Here is a 21,352-nt window from a genome sequence, read left to right on the forward strand (position 1 = left end):
ACTTTTCTTAAATATCAAGGTCTGCCCTGAGAAGTCCGACTGCCCTTCTTTGCTGTGAGCAGTCACTGTTACACTTGCAATCCGGCCGGCCTAGTTATTCATGACAGGGGGACCCTACAGATTTTTTGACCTCTTTGCATGTCCTTGAGATTCTCATTAATCAGTGCTTGCATGTAAGTCAGAGTATATTCCCAATTCACCTTTGATAGGCTTCTCTCTGAGTTAAAGATACCCACCCATCTTTACCCCTCCTAACATGTTGCCACTTTCTCTCCATTTACTAATATTGCATGGCTAACTTGTGTTGTTGTACGCTTTCAGTCTCCCCCGAGGTCCTGAACTCATTCTATATCTCTATTGTTTCTACATGTCTACTAAGGGTGTATCCCCTTCCCCGTGCTTTATGCTACTTTGCTGCCCAGTCCATCCTTTGTGCTTCCCTGAGACTGGATTGGTTTACGCTGCTCCTTGCAATTGTAGGAGTATATCCTGCTGTTAAAAGTTAAGAGTTAAAAGTGCAGTGACGGTGGGAATTAATACTTCCCCAACCAACACCAACCAATTCAAACCTAAATCTACTTTCTTGCCAAAACAATCACCATAGATCTTTTTCAAACAGCAGCCATTTAAAAATCCCCCACCTCAGCGCCTTGAGACCCTCACGGGTGAGTAGTGCGCTTTACAAATTTCTTGATTGATTGATTGATTAATTGACTAGAAATAGGTTCCAAAAGTACTGAAGAAAGCAAAAATGTTTCCTTCACAGTTGGAGCTAACTATTACAAACGGAACTTAAAAAAACTCCACAACCAGACATTACTAGGGAAGGGATCAGGCAGTGAAAACAACAATTGCACCTCAATATAATAATACATTTGTTAGGGGTTTCTTTATTGATTTGTTCTTCAGTCCTAGCTCGGATTGACAGCAGTATTATATTATTTGTGTGGTGCGGTACAGACCACAAACTGAACCACCTAAGCTATAAGCACATGTCAGGACCGGAGGACCGAACTCTCTGGCACATGCTGTGTCACAGCTTGTGTATTTTCTGTCACTCACAGATCCCACCCTGCTCTAGGTATCACTAGATTGTGTTAACGGACTACAGGGTATTTTTCCTCTACATGTCCATCAGATACTCTCCCTGATGCTCTCCAATCCAATAATGCATGCAACCTTCTTATCTGGAGACAGGCACATAAAAATATGGGGATTTGATGCACACCTTAATACCCATTTGGAACAACATAGGTGTCTGTCTTAGGTCACTCAAATGCAACGTAACTGCTGGTATTGATGCTATCTTATCAGAGAAGGAAATTAGATAGACAACACATAAATAATCATAGACAATTAAATACACCTCAAGCAGACATACATTTGGTAAAAGTTAGAAACTACGAACGTTTATTAAATATTTTAGGTGTAATACAAAAGGCATAAATACTGACTGATCAAATTGCATGATAAACCCAATATAGGGGATTAGCATAAGGCACAGTCCAGTGCAGAAAGAGTCTGAAGTAAAGTCAAGGCTCTGATCAAAGATACTGTAAGTCCTAAGAATGAGACAGGCTGACAAGTGTCTGCTCTCAAAGAGTCAGGGCAAACCAGACTGGTTTACCTGGAATGTTGTGATCGTCTATAGCAAACTGAGTCACTTAGTTAGCATTAAATGAGCTACAGGCCAGGTGTATATACAACTGGTCACAAAATTGTGATCAGTATTTTTGTGACCAGTGTTGTAATTGCAAACCAACCTGTGTACTAAAAGTGACAGGAACGGATCCAACCGAGCTCAATAGGAATCTCCACGCAGGGGCTCCCATTGTCCTTGGTTTGATCTGTCCCTGTCGCAGCACTAGGTCCAGCACAGAGGTGGGGCAGCAGTCTTATTAACACAGGTAGGGCAATGCTGGGTGGTAGGAATTTTGTGGATTACTGTGGATTCCAGGTGTTTCCATCAAAGAAATATAAGGAAAATTTGTGTTGTCAGGTAAAGTGTGAGGTTTGCAAGGCATTGTGGGCAAAAAAAAGCTAATGGGATCCACACAAGTCATGACATCCTGGATTCCCCTAGGTGTCTGGTTTTAAAAAATTTACAGGTTGGTTAGGTTTCCCTAGGTGCCTGCTGAGCTAGGGTCCAAAACCCACATCAGAAAAAGATTTGTTTTCAGTGGAAAAATGTGCTGAGTCCATACTGCGTTTTGAGCATTTTTCTGTTGTGGGCACTAGGTATACCCACACAAGTAAGGTACCATCTTTAATCAGGAGACTTGGAGGAATGTGGAGTGGAAGGAAGTGTGTGGCTCCCTGCAGATTCCAGATTTTTCCATCACAGAAATGTGAGGAAGCAGTTTTTTTAGTCAATGTTTGAGGTTTGCAGGGGATTCTGGGCAAAATAAAATGTGGTGAGAGCCATGGAAGTCAGCCCACCCTGAATACTCCCCGGTATGTAGTTTTGAAAACATGTACAGGTTGGCTAGGTTTCCCTAGGTGCTGGCTAAGCTATGGTCCAAAATATCAAGCTACCCACATTGAGAAAAGATGGTCCGTTTTCAATGTGAAGATGCGATGCCTCCATGTTTTGTTTTGTCCTACCCACACAAGTGAGGTACCATTTATATCGGGAGAATTGTAGGAGTATAGCATAGCAGATCATTTGTTATTACCGATTGGATTTTGCTGCATTTGTGCCTTTCAAATGTAAGCCAGTGTATACAAAAAATTATATTTTGAAAAATACCCTCCAAATCATATGCAGTGTGGGTACCCACAAATAGAGAGATGTAGAAATACACACTGCTCCTAATTCTATATCTTGTGCCCATTTCAGAAAGACATACGTTTCCTTGGTATCCATTTTTGACTTTGCCTATTTCACTATAAGAATTGGTCTATACTTGGTACTCACTGAAAACCCATGATAGGAGGCAGCTCAGGTGTTTGCTTTGGGTGTCTTGGGTTCTTGGAGAAGCTACAAACTCTATATATGCCTGCAATAGAAGGGTCTAGCAGATGTATTGGTATATTGTTTTTGTCAATCTGCCATCGTGACAAAACGTTATAGATGAAAATGTTGTCACAAATTTTTTTCCTAGCCATTTTCAATATATCTTTTTTCAACAGTTATTTTCCTTGGGAAAACCTTGAGGGATATATTCATATGACCCCTTGCTAAATTCAAACTTTTGTCTACTTTTTAGAAATCAATAGCTTTTCTGGATCACACATGGGTTTAACACTGGTTTCCCCCACAAACTGGAAGTAGGTTGAGAGCACAAAAAATAGGGAAAATAGGCTACCTCTTAGATAAATTCAAAAACTGTGGTATAAAAGAAGTTTTTTTTAAATTCAGCTCTGCATGTTCCTGAAAGCTGGGAAGTATTGACTTTAGAACAGCAAACTGTTTGTGGATGCCATTTTTAGGGAAAAACCCAGACACTTATCTGGTGCACTTTTTCCCTATTTTTCTTTAAAAACTCCAAATTTTCCTATATTTTGCCTACTTTCTTAGTCCCCTCTAGAGGAATCAACAAACCCTAGGCGCCATTAGAATGCCCAGGATGTTGGAAAAAAAGTACTCAAATTTGTTGGCGGCCTAACCGCGAACTACCATAAATAGCCAAAAAAGGGCTTAGCACTGGGGGGAAAAAGGCCTAGCAGTGAAAGGGTTAATACATACCATTTCAATTTGTAATTTGGAAGGGACACTCTAAACAAGTCACTTCCAAATATTGAGTTGATATTAGGTGAAAGCACAACATGCGATTTGGTAGCTTGTTACTAATTTGCAATTTGGGTTTTATACATAACAAACTGCTTTTTTTGTATTGTAAATGGGCAGAATTTGTGAATTTGCCCGTTTGAGAATGCATAAAAGCTTAGTACATCTGACCCTTAATGTTGTAGGAATCAACAAATCAAAATCCAGCATTATGAAACAATATTGAACTCAATAAAATAAAATAAAACTAACCCCCATTTAACCTTATTAGTAACAGATGTTACAGTACCCATCTAGATACACACACAAAATGACACGCTTATAAATGAAAGGGCTTTGAAACAACAGGCAGGAAAAGATGGACTAGTTATATTTTGTACGTGATGGAAAGCTTTCCTCCGGAGTTCTTGCAGCACATCATGCCATGAAAGTGTGTTTCACGGGTTCACATTCTGCAACGTTCAATGTGAGGAGAAATGAAAACACACAGCATAAGTGCCTTTAGATTCAAGATGGAGGCTTTGTTTGGGTCCTAGTTTGGATAAGCACAGGCATATACGATTTGTAAAATGCAGAGTTTTTCGTTTTTAATGCTAAACGTTTCAGATGTTAGCACACACTAAATAATATGAAATCTCTTTCTCACTGGGGATGGAAGGACATCGTTCACTTTGACCAAGCTGTCGCAACCTGCATGTGCTAAGCCTTCGATGCTTTGCGTAAAGAACTTTGCCTACCAAACTTGTTACCCTGTCAAAATGTCTGCCTAACTCACTGCTTGGACAGTAGATTCAGAGGCCTGCCTGTTTGGCTGGTCGAATCACCCACCTTACGGTCCCACAAGACCAGTGGATCTCTCCAGTGACAGCAGACACATACAATGGACTTGTAACCATCCTTTCTCTGAACTGAACACGTCTAGCACCAAACTGTTCTGCATGCTGCTCTGAACAGAGATTACACACAGGAAGATTGATCACACTGCTAGAAGCACATAAAAGGTGCGTCAGGAAGCATAACTTAAATTATTATACTTGAAGATATTTATCGACTGGTACAGGACCCCTGCAAACCACATCTGCCACAACACTCTGCCTGCTGGCGTTGCAGGACCCCTGGCTGTGATCCGTCCAAATTCCTGTGCCACTGCCCTTGACTCAGTCAGTACTGCCCTCGCCTCCCTTGTGATTGCGTAGGTACATTTGCACCGCTTTTACCACATGGGTGACCTTCCAGGTATGACAAACCGTGGACAACGTTGGATACAGACATCACTATCCTGTCTCGTTCAATGATTGGAACAGGCCCTATTTGCCCTTTAGGTTGACAGTTTGAAATAGTCCCAATGATAAAGATGCTTCAGGAAAAAGTATGTTTTAGAAATGACAATATATGTACCAAAAGTCAAATGAGCTTGGGCCTGCTGAATATGTGAGCTTCATCAGTAAATGGGGGGGAAGGAGGGTGGGTTTGTGTGTGTGTGTGCACTTTCCATGACTGCAATGCATAGTTGTGGTATCTGCTACGAAAATGATTTCTGTAGGTAAATACAAGTGATCACTACTGTCAAGGAGTAATTTGTGCATTTTATGGACAATTATGAGGTCAGTTGTAATCCAGAAGTAAATCCGAGCTCAACAATACCCAGGGCCAAATAAAGTTTGCATATAAAGAGGGGATGCACAAGTCCACAAATCCTAAAGAAGTGGGGGGACTACCCAAGATAGACAATATGCAAGTAACACTAACCACGTTAGGCTGTATGAAAGTGACACCAGTGCACAAATCTTAAAAAAAGAAGTGGGGTAACTAACCATATTAGGCTGTATGCAAGTGACATCACAGCGCGTGCATTGCACATGGCATCACAGGAAATAGCATTCAAGCCATGACCTCATAGGAAGGAAGTGATGCCACAATAAGTGACATCAGATCTTAAGACCTCACACACGTTTCGCAGGTCTATCATGAATACATTTGAGCACATTACAATATTTAACAAATTAGATTTTGCTTCAGTGATGTGCCAAGAAAGTTATGCACTCATGATGCAAAATCTGGGCTTCCACTTATACATTTATTTTTTAAAACCCCGCCACAAAGAAATTGGCACCAAGGAGGCACATGGCAGTACATCTGTTCTGCTTAATTGGTTGGAAAGTCTGTATTTTAAATATGGGGTTTAGGCATCTGCTGCAGAGATCTTTATGTGCCTTGTAAATCCCAGGGAATAATAATAATGGTGAGATAACTCTGGAGGTTAATCTATTTGCTAGGAGATCTGTGTTTTGTCTAGACCCAGTTTTAAATCAAAGTAGCATGTACTGGTAATATATCTCCTGCAAAGCACAGTACATAACATGCAGCTGAAAGATTTGATTTTATGTAAATGGTTAAGTGGGTTACTGCTTTTAACACATAGATCCTTTTGTTACTGGCAGTTCATAAATTGTAATCATTCTAATATAGCACAGTGAGCTATAAAGGACAAGTCGCTACTACACCTTGTAACCCTCACTGTCTCATATAACACATCCTGTACATTGATTTACAAAGTGGTGTCAAGTGCTCTGACACTGCATTTGGGTGAGTAGCGCTATAAAAGAAATGAAACAAAATAGTGGTATTTAAATGATTATTTGTATAATAATTACTGGGACAGACCAACACTTCTGTCATTCGTGCAATGCATGCATATGTCTTATTTACAGGGACTGAACAAAGTGAAAAGCATGCCTCTCTTAAACACCTGTGAAGTGATAAACTGTGTACCTTTGTTTCCCCTCCATTTCTTTTAGTTGGGAGGCTCCCAATAGCTCCCAGCCAGGGATGGCCCCTTAACTTCGGTCCTTGTCTTTGTTATAGGCACAGCTTGCATCTAATAAGCCTCCTCCTCCCCCCCCACCGAACGTTGCGGATTGTAACAAAAGCAGACAACGTGCAGGCGCTGCTGCATATGTCCAGGTGCCTAAAAATTACACTGCAACAAGTTTAGAATATTTCTGTGGGGCTCAACCTCTTGGAAGGGTAGACGGCGTCCATCCTGTGAAAAAAATGGGCAGACGCCATCTAACCGCATCTACCCCCCACTTATGCCCTGATTAGTACAGTGTGTAATGCCGCGTCCTGAGCTGCACTTGCATACAATAGAGACGTTAATGGCAAATATGCATCATTACTTGTGCAAAAAAAGAAAGGCAATCCCTGCTCACTTGTGTTCATAGTTCATTCACGAACTTGGAGATATTTCATGTTGTATGTTTGAACTTTACACTTCCAGCATGCATAAAACAGGCCCATCATGATACAGGCCCTGACTTGAATGCTAACGTTTGTGCAAGTGAAACTGGCGTAGCAAGGGCACTATGGGCCATGACTACAGAAAGGAGAATAGGTTATTTGATTGGGCAGCAAAAAGCGGCCATAACTGTCATGAAACGGAGCTACATAGTGGCCCTGTTGCGGTACTGATAACCAGGCTCCTGGTCAGTGGCATGTGACCAGGGAATCCCCCGGAGTCTGATTAAAGGGCAAAAACGAAAGGTGTTGCTTTCAATTTCATCACATTACCGTTCTGTCCTTACTGATTTTATATTACACCTTTTATGCTTGAAAAGCAAATACATTTCTAAATTCCCTTACCAGAAGTCCTTCATATATGCGGGGCGAGAATCATCCAACTCATCTATCAGTTTTTGGAGATAGTCTTTCTCCTAAGGAAGAGTAAAAGCATAAATACATGAAAACTGGGCTGCATTGCATTTTATAAATTATTCAAGATATTCGTAAAAGGGTAAAAGTCACTTTAACAGGCAGTGTATATATATATATATATATATATATATATATATATATATATATATATATATATACAAAAAAGCCACTAATTACTAATTAATTACTGCTGAACAATTCAGTGACAAGTGCCTCCTCTGTGCCAGTGCACATGGGAATAAAAAACCAATGGCTCCCCTCAGAGAGCATGCCGAGCACTCACAACTTCATCGCCATCATTTATTTGCCTAGCATGACGCGTTTCGGCCTAGTCGCCTTTTCCAAATGCTGATAGCAAAGAGACATTCACACACAGGTGTTAAAATTCAGTTTCCAAAGTCATAATCAGTGAAAAAGGACTTTAATTTCGCATTAAACTCTCAGTTCAACGCACCACCATTATAACAAATTATTTAACTGCAACTTATACCTAAATAACTGTGTGCTTATTAATCCTTTTCTCGTGTATCGCAGTTCTTCAAACTGTACCACTTTACACTTTCCACGGTAATTCTGCAAAAGTCACTTCATAAAATAAGTCAGGCTGGCCATTTCGTCATGCTGCCTTTCGCCCAAGTTTCACATGAGTACCTGAACGTGCTAGTCTGAGTGACCAACTCCAATCCATGTCGTCATGTCCTGAGCAGTCAGCAGGTTCTCCGTTACTTTTGTGGCCACGCCGGTTCTAGCAGTTTAATTTAAACAGTTCCACAAAGGCCACTAATTACTACTGAACACTTCAGTGAGGAGTGCCTCCTCCATGCTAGTGGCTTTAGTCTTGACAAAGCTAAATCTCTCTGATGAGCTATAATGATAGTGAAAGCCCTCAGGAGTAGCTTTTGCTCATTCCAGTTTGGCTTGGATGGTATTTTACCAACCTAAAGCTATAATACTATGCCCGGAGTGGTGAAAGGCTTTTGTCATTTTACCACTCGGCAAGGATGGCACAGTGACATTCCTATGCTTAAAGATTTTGCCGTACAAATTGCAATAAACTTTGTCCCTTTGTAGCTCGGCATGGTTGGTACTGTGCTTGTCCTATGCTTAAAAACCTCACTAGAAAAACAGACATTTGAGGTGAATAAATAGAATGTCGCTGGTGTTGCAGGGTGCTCCTTACTGGAGCTGCTCTCCACCTAAACTAGGGAACTACCCAGAGTTCTCTATTGTTTTTTGCATAATTTATGCATCACTCTCATCCCGAAAGTTTTTTTTGCTCTCTCTCTCATATATTTACATATACGAAACAATATACATAGTTGGTCCCATCACCACGAGTATTCATTTCTGTATATATTTGCAGTGCTGTCTATAACTGCATTTCCATTTAATAATGGAAATGACTTCTTCTGTAGAAAATTACAGCTAAAATAAAGGCATTCAATAAAAAAAAAAACTTTGTGGGGTCACACTTTACATTGCTCACAAAGTGTAAATAAAATAAAATAACAGATGAATGTTGGGAGTCTTTGCAATTTTCCACCTACTTAGGAGATTAAGGTTTTGTCTTACAATTATCATTATTCACTCAATATACCCTCAAGTGGCTCCCTTGTAATCTCCGTTACTAGGCAGCTGTGAAACATGTTTGTTTTACTTGTATTTTTTATTAAACGTTCAACAGGACAAGCAGTTCCCAAAAGTGTGTCATCTTATTTTTAAGTCATTAAAATATCCAGAATCGACCAACGACTTCTTCCTTGAACTCTCCCCTTAAAGGTTATGTGACATTTTTTCAAAATCAAGGCAAATTGCAATTATTTTCTTCTTGAGGAAGTTTGTGCAAGTGAGGGTAACTCTAACTGGCCAGACCCTATTAAGGAAGCCAAACAGAAACTCTCCCTCTCTAATCCTATTACTTTGGCTGAACTCGATAGTTTATTGAATACAATTTCTTCCAGCTCCCCAAAAGAGCCTTGCCCTTAAATGGGAAGGACCCCGATTTATGCATCAGGTTCTTGTAGAACTCTGTAATAAATCTCTTGAGTTAGCAACATGGCCTAAAATCATATATATATATATATATATATATATATATATATATATATATATATATATATAAATAACATAGGTATGTGTTTACCCCTGTTAAGGAAAAGCTAATCTCAATATAGGAGTGATGAGTATATATATCTCTTGGGCCCTTCATACTATTGATTAGCCTCACAAATTCAGGTAAATGTAAAAAGAGGCTTTATTGATAATATACTTTGCTCATGGCATGACACGTCCATTCAGTTAGACCCAACAGCAACTACTGGCTGCTTTCAGAATCCTCACACATTGTTACATACACATGAGTCACTGTTTGAACCATAACTATTTACAGCATAATAAATACATCATAATGCATTACTCTACATCACATTACATCAACGTCCCCTTTTTGAACCAAAATGAACCAAAAGTAAAGACAAAAAAATGTAACTATGATCAATACCTTATAAAATCATTACATTTCTTAGGGCTCTATGGGGGTTATTATAACTTTGGAGGAGGTGTTAATCCGTCCCAAATGTGACGGATATATCACCAGCCGTATTACGAGTTCCATAGGATATAATGGACTCGTAATACGGCTGGTTGTATATCCGTCACTTTACCGTCACTTTTGGGACGGATTAACACCTCCTCCAAAGTTGTAATAACCCCCTATGTCTACCCACGGGTTGTAGCCATTGTGCTCAATCAGAGTCAGAATCAAAATGATTTCTTTTACACATAATGTTGGCTTGTTGTTGTGTATGTTTTGCTAATTGCCTTTTATTCCCCCACCCTTTGCCTGCACTCAATGTGGCACCCTTGCTGACTTTACCAACTTGCACAGCCATGGAAAATTTGGATGCACCTTTTCTGACTCTGACTGGACTCTTAATCATCACCCAGTCTCCAACAGTTAAGTTCTCATCAGACACACCATGCCTTGTGTCAAAATCACGTCTCATTTTAGATGCTTCAAAACCACATGTGAAGTGATGTTATTGCTGCTAAAATTCACATTGGTTTTTTTATGCACTTGTTCTTTCAGCCAGGTTGGAAATAAAGCTATGTGCACTTCTCTCCCTCTTAACAAAGAAAAAGGAGTCACACCAGTTGTACAATGCGGGGATATATTGTAATTCCACATTCTTTGTTTGATGAAATCACATTCAACCACACCAGATGCAATGGCAGTTTGCACACCTTCCTTTATAATTTTATTTCCACACTCAACTAAATAGGATGCTGGTGAGTAAAGAGCTACTTTCAAGTGTTTAATGTCATGGGTTGACTCACATATGCGGTCTGAAGTGAAATGAGTACCAATGTCAGTAACAATACCTTTCGGTGAGCCCGCTAGAAAAAAAAAAAAAATTTAAGAAACATAATGGCTGTATCAGTTCTAGGTGATTCAACAAACAAATGGTAGACCCACTTATAAAAATAATCAACTGCTAGTATCAGATATCTCATACCACCAGGTAAAATGGAATATTGCCCAGACAAATCTAAACTCAGTTCATCCCACGACGCATCAGGAAAGGGAGCTGGACGCAAGGATGTTTGAATATTCTTCCAGTGTTCATTAGAAAGTAAACACTCAGGACATTTGTCTACTCTTACTTGGTTGTCTATAGCAAGCCACCAATAATGTTAATTTTCATGCAGGTTTTAGGTGTACACATATATCTTTGGTGTGCCTTGGATAGGCGTCCATTACTTACGTTAATGGCATTACTCCTAGTCCTACTCCCTCGCCTTCCTTGTAACCAATGAGGCAACCTGCCTCCCCATAGACCCCTCCCTTCCCCTTAAATCCCCCCTACCTCCTCCTGTACAAAAACAAGTCCAAGTAGCAACTCAGGCGGTCCGTACCGGGAGGGCAGGAGGGAACGGAAAGGAAGGCGAGGGAGTAGGACTAGGAGTAATGCCATTAACGTAAGTAATGGACGCATTACCTCCCGTCCCTCCCTCGCCTTCCTTGTAACCAATGAGACATAGCAAGAGAAAACAGGAGACGGAGACTGAGTTGCAACAAGTTTAATCACAACCAACAAAGACCACCGAATAACCACCCCCCTATTACATCATAGAGGACAAGACACGGTAACCCAATACCGACTCCAAACTGCCTAAGTCCGCCAGTCTGTAATGAAGAACAGAGGTCGAAGGTGAGGCCCAAGTAGCGGCCCTGCAAATTTCCACCACAGAAGCGCCCTGAAGCTCTGCCACCGTAGCAACCATACCCCTGATAGAACGGCCCTGAATCCCTTGGGGTGGAATCACCCCCTTTAAAGAATAAGCCATCAATATCAGCGTGGATGGCTTTTCCCCTTTCCGAGCCGGACCGAAATTCACAAATAGAGAAATCACCCTTCCGGAAAGGAGCAACCATCCGTAGATACTCCAACATCTAAGTAATGCAACCGAACCTCCTCATCCGAGGAAGGTTCTGGACAAAAAGAAGGAAGGATTACCTCCTGGCGAGCATGAAAAGACAAATTCACTTTGGGAACAAACGAAGGAACTGGGATAAGCACCACTCGATCCGGAGAAACCTTACAAAAAGGAAAAGAGCAGGCCAAGGCCCCTAATTCCCCTAAACGGCGGGCCGAAGTAATGGCCACCAGAAAAAAAGTTTTCAAAGAAAGATGACGCAAGTCACAGGAACCCAGAGGTTCAAAGGGAGAAACCATCAAAACATCCATTACCAATGAAAGATCCCAGGAAGGAAAGGACCGTACCAGACGAGAAAACAAGTTAAGAAGACCCTGGAAAAATCGAGGCATCAAATGACCCTCATCAGACAGATTACGCCACGGACCCCTAAAAGCCTGAATCGCCGGCCACTGCACCCTCAGAGAAGCAACAGACAAACCCAACTGGTCCCAATCCTGTAAAAACTACATCACATCAAAAACCAGAAGCAGACGTAGGATCCAACCCATGTCTGAAACACCAAGAAGAAAAAACTTTCCACTGCCGACCATAAGACAGCAAAGTGGAACGCTGTTGGGAAGCCAGTAAAGTAGAAATCAAAGCTACCGGAACCCCCAAACCCGTCAAACCCCGTTGTTCAACTTCCAGGCCATCAAGTGCAACCACCTTAACGACCCCGTCGAGAGGCAAGGAGACTCCAGAGGCGACGGACAGAGAGGAAGAGTCCACACGTGATCAGAAGCCATCAACCGAAGCAACGGAAACCAATTTCCCCTCGGCCAATGGGGCGTGATCAAGAGGACCCTGGCCTTCAGAAGACGTACCCTCACCAGAAACGCACAGAGCAACTGGAAGGGTGGGAAAGCGTACAAAAGACCCTGAGGCCAAGGACACGACATCCCGTCCACCACCCAAGCCTGAGGACAACGAAACTGGGAGCAAAAGCGACTGAATTTCGCATTCTCTGGAGACGCAAACACATCCACCACCGGAAGACCCCACAGGTGAACTAGGTGATGAAACAGCCCACCGGAGGGAGAAAAGCTGAGATGAAGGAATTACCCTGCTCAGAAGATCCGCCCAAACATTGACCACCCCCTGAATATAGGTGGCACGCAGGGAAAGAACCCATTTCTGTGCGCCCCAAAAAAATCCTAATTGCAAGGCGGAACAGCGCCCATGACCTGGTCCCCCCTTGCCTGTTCACGTAAGCCTTGGTCACCAAGGTGTCTGTCCGAATAAGAACCGCTAAACCTTTCAGGGAGTCCTGAAAATGAAGCAGAGCCAGAAGCACCGCCTTCAACTCTCGCCAATTCGATGAACGTCTGGCTTCCAGAGGCGACCAAAACCCCTGGACCTGAACCGACCCCATCCAGGCTCCCCAACCTGAGAGGCTGGCATCGGTTGTCACCACCACCGGGAGAGGAGGAGATAAAGACACCCGTACACGAAGATGAGCTGGTACTAGCCACCAACCCAACTCCCTGCGTACCAACCCCGACACCGGAATCCGCGCCCGAAGAGAACTCGACCACGGAGACCAATGGACAAGGAACCAGTTTACCAGGCAAAGAAGTTGGAACCGTGCCCATGGCACTAGAAAAATCACCGACACCAAATGACCCTGCAGACGCAACCACTGAAGGGCTCTGGGAGCAGGCTGTGACAAGATCGACCTCACCAGAGACTGAAGGCCCATTAACCACTTCCCCGACACAGTCACCAAGCCTTGAAGAGTCAGAAACCAAGCCCGGAAAAACTAGATCCTGGTAAGGAACCAAATCTGACTTCCCCCAGTTGACCAAAAAAATGTGGTTTTGCAGGACCAACAGAACCTGGGCCACATGCCTCCGCAACATCCCCTGAGAGGGCGCTTGGATTAGAATATCGTCCAGATAAGGATGAATAAACACCCCTTCGGAATGTAGAAGAGCCACCAGAGGGGCCAGCACCTTGGTGAAAATGCGGGGAGAGGACTTGAGGCCGAATGGTAGAACACAAAACTGAAAATGGTGCAGGCCCACCGCAAAGCGTAGGAAACGCTGAGAAGACCGAGCCACTGGAACATGCAGGTAAGCATCCTGCAGATCCAGAGATGCCAGGAAATCCCCCGGACTGACCAGAGGAAAAATAGCCTGAATAGAAAGCATATGGAAATGCACAGTCCTGATCCAGGAATTCACCCCCTTTAGATTGAGGACAGGACGAAAAACCCCTGACACCTTTGGAACCAGAAACAAGACGGAATAAGTGCCCAGACCTCTCTCCCCCACAGGAACCTGGGAGATGGCCCCCTTGAGAAGCAAGTCCTGGACCCCCTCCAACAACACCTGTCTCTGTGCCCCGTCTGCAGGCAGAGGTGTGGGACGCAACCCGGAATCTGGAGGCACCACTTCGAAATCTATGGCGTAGCCATTGTCCACAATGTCCAGCACCCACCGATCGCTGACACTCTCCTGCCAAACGGAAAGAAAGTGCCTCAGCCGTCCCCCAACCGGCCCTATGCCAGGCCCACAATGATTGTCAGGTTCCCTTCTTGAATCCACCCCGGTTCGAAGGAGCCGACTTCTTAGGAGAAAAACGGGGCTGAAAACGACGTTTCCTGAAAGAAAAAGATTTGGAATCCAATTTGGGAGAGGATCGCAAATGCTTCCACCAACCCTTGCCAGAAGAAGAACCACCTTTGTAAGGCAAGGCATGTTTCCTCTCCTTAAAGGCCTTCGAAAGCATGGAAGGCAACTGATCACCAAATAAATTGCGCCCCTCAAAAGGCAGTCTCAGGAGAGCAGATTTCTCCCCTGGATCCGCCTTCCACATCCTCAACCAGAGGGACCTACGAGCCCCAATCAAAGCTCCCGATGCCAGAGCCGAAGTACGGACCACATTAGAAGACATGTCCGCCAGCAACCTGGCCTGCTGCTCCATAACAGCCAGAAGTTCAGAGCATTCCGAACCTTCCTGAACAGCCACCGCCAGCTTGTCAAAATCCTGCACCAAAGATTGTGTCGAATAAGCAGAAAAAATACCCGCTCTGAGGGCCAAATTCTCCGCCGTAAATGCCCTTTTAAGACCAGAATCCATCTAACGGTCAGTGGCATCAGCAGGCACACAATCCTCCGGATTGACCGCTGTCTTGCCAATCAGAGTTGCCAGAATGGAATCTAGTTTAACTGAGGGTGGCAACACATCTTCCCCTTCCAGCAAGTATAGTTTCTGAAGGAACTGTGGAACCTGAGAGTTGTCCACATCCTTCCACTCTCGGAGTGCCATATCCTTCACAGGGCCCTGAAAAGGCATGGAAAAACCTCAAAGGCGTTTGATACTGAGGGAGCAAGTGCGAATCCGTCCCCGCAGGTTGAAAAACAGAAAAACCTAAATTGTCCCGAACATGAGACATCACCTCCCACATCTCTTCCCTGGAGACATATTTCCCACCAGAAGAAGTAGAAGGCACGTCATCATCATCACCAGAAGAGGACCCTTCCGCAGCCCCAGGAAGACGGGCAGCCAAAGAACGTCCAGGCCTGGCCACCCCTGCTTTGAGAGCACAAGACACAGCCACCTCAATCATGTCCTGAACCTCTTCTCTGGACATGAGAGGTGTAGAAGCCCCCACTGGACCTTGGTGACCCCCAGGAGTGGAGAGTGGAACCTCAACATCCTCCCCTGAAGAAGAGGAAGATGAAACAATCCTTCGTCTCTTAGCAGGAACCTTCGGCATAACTCAAACAAGCAATGCAAGCCAGAGGTCCCAGTCCCCTTTAAATAAAGGAGAAAGCCCCCCCCCCTTAAAAAAAATAGCAGCAAATGAAAAGGCAGTAACAATTAGCCCCCAAACTACTAAAACGCCCGTCCTAACGCAAAAACACTGAAAAATCACAACCAGCACATCAGCTCGTCCCTGCGAGCCGAAGATTCAGAAGTTCAGCCCCAGCCGCAAAGAGCCGACCGACCTCGTCAGCCGACTCCCAGGACGCATCTCCAAGGCAGCAACGCCTGCCACCTGAAGACGCGACTGCCGGGAACCCTCCACGAGGAGCTCCGCGCCTCGAGGAGAGTGAAGCTGATGACCCCCAGGCCCCACCGTGGAGGAAGAAGAAGGTAAGTCTAGCGGGGCTAGACAAAAAAGAACAGGAGGAGGTGGGGAGTGTAAGGGGAAGGGAGGGGTCTGTGGGGAGGCAGGGAGCCTCATTGGTTACAAGGAAGGCGAGGGAGGGACGGGAGGTAATGATGGTGTTACATAATTTTGTCGGTGTAACAAATTGACCTCCTCTTAAGATTATGCCGTTAACTACAGGCAGGTACCCTCTGACATGGGATAAGGTTTTTCATTTATCATACAAACATCCACTCTCAGGCCAAACAAGTACAATATGCTCAATGACTTTGACCAATATTTGATCATTTCAATAAGCCTCCTTGTTCACTCAACAGTGAATCATATTCACTCACTGGAGTTCATCATCATAGTGTTCTAAGGGCATACGAGATAAATAGTCTCTGCAGAATTTTTTTCTACCCATAATGTGTCTTATTACAAAATTGTACTCCTATAACTTGGAAACAAGTCTGGTAAGTCTGGCTGAAATGCTGTTTCGATTGCAACTGTTGAAAATGTATTCTAATTGTTTATGATCAGTGTGCAACTCAAATTTGCCCCCTCAAACATACATTCTGAACTTTTGCATGGCCCACATGCACACGAGTGCCTCACATTCTATGGTGCTACACTGACGTTCGTATTACTGTAGTGACCTTGATGCGAAAGCTAAGGTTTTTTCTTTACTAACCACCAGCCACTTTTTGACTTAACACAGGCCCTAAAACACAAGAACTTGCATCCACCATTATGATGGAGGCGCAACCTTCACGAAAAGCACACAATGCTGGTGCTTTCTCAATCAATTTTTTGATATTAACAGTGTTTTCCAACTCTTCTGACCACAGAAATGTCTGACCTTTTCTGAGCAACAGTCTTAACAGTTCGAACACTTGGGAGTAGCCTGGCATGAATCACACATAATATTCAGCTAAGCCCAGGAACAAGCATAAAGCGTCTTTATCAATAGGTGCTTGGCTTCCTTGATGACCCTGATCAGGGGGAAATTTAGTTTTTTTTACCAGATTGTTTTTCCTTTTGTGTTTGCCATACACAACTATTCAGTTGGTTCCACAAGTGTAGATGATACAATGTTAATAGCAGGACCTTTGAAAAAATTAAGAACCTTTCAATGCTTTTACCTAGGTAGATACCCTCTAATAGTGTAGTGTTTCTGCAATTTAGTATTCTTTCTTGGATTAGTACTCTTTCTTGGATTTTTCTTGAAACACAGGTAAATAGAAGCTGGTCTGAATATATTTATCTAAATTTGGACCAAACTTGCAAGTTGCAGCCAAAATTCTGATATGAGATAAATACTCCTCCACACTTTCCTCAGTAGATTGCCTACCCTTAAACAAATTAAACTGTTCATCTGAAAACTGTTTCTGCAGCCTTTCAACAGCTTCTCTATATATGTTCCATGTATCGTCTCCAGACTGCCTTGTGGCACAGGAATGAGTGGTAAATTGTCACAGATTTGTTGATCAGTTTGTCTAAGACTGCCAAACAGTAGCGCAGGTGCAGGGCCATAACTACTCACGTCAATTGCGACCAAATGGCTTGCAGGCAGTCTGAGCCATTGAGACCATTTTACTGTCGGTTTACTAGGATGATCTAAATGTGGAGGTGGTTATTAGGACAAGCCCCATCTCATACACAAGAATACAACAGTATTAATTGAGTAAAGAGTAGACAATCCAAATCAAACCTCTGTTTAGATAAAAACATTCAAAATGCTTTTAACATACTTGTAAATTCTGGCCATGAACTGGAAATATACCAGACACTTGATTAAAAATCTAATATGAGAGTCTCCTCGTTATTATCCCTGCTGCTGCCAGTGAAGCAGCACTTGCAAATGTGGCCTAGTGCTCAGATTCTCAATTAAAGATTCTCATATACAGCGTTGTTGGAAATGGCCTTTTTGCAGAGTTATCCCCAAACATTTTGCCGCTAACCTCCTGTTTTTGATCTTGTGCTAAATTTTGTTTTGGTGGCTTTAGAACTATGGGCACGTTATCACTCCTGACCAATGATAAAGTGCAAGTGCTCCCTGTCTAAATTATTATATTGATGATTGGTGTCTCCATGACTGGCATATCTGATTTACTAGAAAGTTCCTAGTACAGTGCACAGTGTTGCCCAGGGCCTATAAATCAAATGCTACTAGTGGGCTTGCAGCACTGATTGTGCACTCACATGATTAGCCCTGCAAACATGTCTCAGGCCTACCACAGATGTCCCTTTGTGTGCAGTTTTAAACTGCCAAGTAGACCTGGCATGTGCAACCACTTGCCAGACCCAAACCTACAATTTTACTACATATAAGTCACCCCTAAAGTAGGCCCAAGGCAACTTCATGAACACGGTGCAGTGTATTTAAAATTTGGGACATGTACTGCAGTGTTTAATATGTCCTGATTGTGAAATACTGCTACATTTGTTTTTCACCATTGCAAGGACTATCTCCCCCATAGGGTAGAATGGGAATTACCTTGAAATATCTTTTAAGCGTAGTTTCTCATTGGGAGCACATTGAGATATGGAGTTTGGGGTCTCTGAACTCACAATTTAAAAGTACTTCTTTTGGTGAAGTTGCTTTTTGAATTCTGAGTTTGAAAATGCCACTTTTAGAAAGTGGGGGTTTTCTTGCTTAACCATTCTGTGCCTCTGTCTGTCTGCTGAATACACATCTGGGTCAGGATGTCAGTTGGTCTGTTTGCGCATTCACTCTATACAGTCACACAAATGGAGCTGAGGTGTGCCCTTAATATCCTGATGGCCCATCACCTGAGCTAGAGTGGTGGGAGGAGCTGACACTTGCACCTGAATAGGGCTGTGCCTGCACTCACGCAAAGTAGTCTCCAAACTCCTGGAGTGTGTCTAGGGCAAGGGCAGGGAAAGGCAGGGTTTTGTGGGTATAAGTACTGGATCTCTGACACCACACAGATAGAATCCTTCTGGACTGAGGAAATTCTTCCAGGAAGAAGAGCTAGATGCTGTAGGAGGGACTGCCACTCTGCCTCTTTCTTTGTTTTGCTGGCCTGCTGCTTCTGTCCTGGGAGTGAAAGGACTGGACTTGGTTTTCTACATCCTGCTTACAAAGGTTCTCCAAGGGCTTGGACTGAGCTTGCCTCCTGTTAAGAAGTCTCAGGGGCACCAAAGACTTCTACCAGCACCTGGGTTCTCTTGCTGAGATTCCTCACTTGCCAATTGGTGCCAAATCCAGTTCCTGGGCTCTTGGGAGTGAGTTCTGGTACAATAAGGAAGAAACTAGTGCATCGACTTCCAGAACGACTTCAGAACCGGTGCCGCTGTCCGACACCCAGAGTTGTGGTCTCTGAACGCAGCAACCGCAACCTACAATGCAGACCTGATGCCACCACAGCGCTTCCGAAGGTTGAGTCCAGAGTGTTGTTTCACTGATGTCCGTGGCACCCGAATCAGCCGCAGAACCGGTGGCCCCATGGTGTAACTGTGACACAGCACAATCTCTCACATTCTGATCTGCTGGATTCATCGACCCTGGCTTGTCATAAGGAACGAACGCCTCACTGCGAAAGCCACTTCACCTCCTCAGCAACTGTAAGGATCCCCTGCCTAGCAGTAAGGAATCGACACCCCAGTTTCCTGGTGGCGGTAAGGAACCCACGCCACACCAGCGACGCCTTACCTTCCGGACTTCATGCAACTTCTTTGTTTCCTCATTGTTTTTCAAGGTATTGTAACCGGGGTCTACACAACTCCATGGCCAGACCCACTCCCTCGCGGGTGGCAATGGACTGTTGAAAGCGACTCTGTCAAGCTGCTTTAATAGCCCCAATTGGAGCTATTGTGTTTCTAAGCGCTATTCAATATTTAGGTCCTCATTATGACCCTGGCGGTGAGTGATAAAGTGGCGGTAATACTGCCAACAGGCTGGCGGTAATTACCGCCAAATCATGACCATGGTGGTTATAACTCCCATAGACAGGCAATGTACCACACCAACCGCCAGGACAGAAACAACACTCACCATGGCGGAAGCCGTCAACAGCCAGGTGGAAGAGAAAGTACCGCCCACCATTTTTTGACCCTTCAATCCGCCACGTTTTCCGGGGCAGTACCAAAGCCACCAAAAGTCTGGCGGAAACACATCCCAGAAGAGCAAAGACTCACCATCGGAGACACAGGGAAGAATAACGCCGCCATGGAACCGGAACTGTCTTTCAGATGCTCATGTACGTCATGCTCCAGAACACCAACACCGACGGTGAGTACAGCCGCCTAGCACACAAGGGAGGGAGGAAAAGGAGAATGTAACACGCACAACACACACCCGACACTCACACACCATACACACAACGAGCTGCACACGAAAAACAAAGGCACACAATAGACATCACAATAATGCAAGGACAACAAGAATGCAGTAATGAGAATGTATTGATATAAACAGCTACTAAATAAAGCAATTGTACGAGAAACAGATATGTACAAATGTACACAATGCCCTGGCCAATGCCCAGTCCAATGTATTAAGGGCCCACAGGGCCACAGGGCACAGTCCAAGGCCCAACTCGAATCCTGACTTCATCCAAATAGAACTCTGCAGGGGCATCATTGTGCAAGTGGACCGGCACCTCAAGGGAACGGGGGTTGGGGTCACCTCAGCCGAATACGGGAACAAGCCCACTGGTTCTGGAGGGGGCTCCATGCCCATTACTCTGTACTGGGGAGTGCAAGGCCATAGTCTCTGGAGTGGGTGACTTTCCCAATGTTTCTGGAGGGGGCTCCATGCCCATTAATCTGTGCTGGGGAGTGCAAGGCCACAGTATCTGGAGTGGGTGACTTTCCCACTGGTTCTGGAGGGGGCTCCATGCCCATTTCTCTCTGCTGGGGAGTGAGGTCTGAACTGTGGTGGCAGGTGGAGGTGCCTCCTGGGCAGCCTCTGCTGGTAGTGAGGGATGCACTTCCTCAGCTGGTGGTAGTGGCCCGTGACTACTGGTGGTGGTGGCGGTGTCACCCTGACAGCCTCTGCTGGAGTCGAGGGCATCTTCCCCTTCATGGCAGGAGGCGTGGGATCCTTACCCTTCCTGACAGGGGTTGAGGGCTTCTTCCCCTTCATGACAGGTTGTGTGTGTTCCTTAGACTTCTGGGAAGGAGTCGAGGGCTTCTTCCCCTTCCTGACAGGACGTGAAGGCTCCTTCCCCTTCATGGCAGGAGGTGTGATTTCCTTAACCTTCCTGGCTGGTGGAGTGGGATCCTTCACTGACTTGCCACCACGACTAAGTGGTGCCACCACTGTCCGCATGGACTGTTTGGCTAAGGTACTGGGCTGGGTCATT

The 21,352-nt window shown here is 44.3% G+C and overlaps 1 protein-coding gene across 1 annotated transcript in view; it reads right to left on the reverse strand.

Annotated features, from left to right (window-relative positions):
- LOC138282815 (transient receptor potential channel pyrexia-like) overlaps positions 1-21,352 on the reverse strand; it is a 1,013,831-nt gene that overhangs the window by 453,456 nt on the left and 539,023 nt on the right. The window contains exon 14 of the mRNA XM_069220730.1: positions 7,373-7,443. Coding sequence (XP_069076831.1) covers positions 7,373-7,443 — 71 coding nt within the window. The remainder of the gene's footprint in view (positions 1-7,372; positions 7,444-21,352) is intronic.

Source organism: Pleurodeles waltl, chromosome 2_2, assembly GCF_031143425.1.
Source record: "Pleurodeles waltl isolate 20211129_DDA chromosome 2_2, aPleWal1.hap1.20221129, whole genome shotgun sequence".
NCBI lineage: Eukaryota > Metazoa > Chordata > Amphibia > Caudata > Salamandridae > Pleurodeles > Pleurodeles waltl.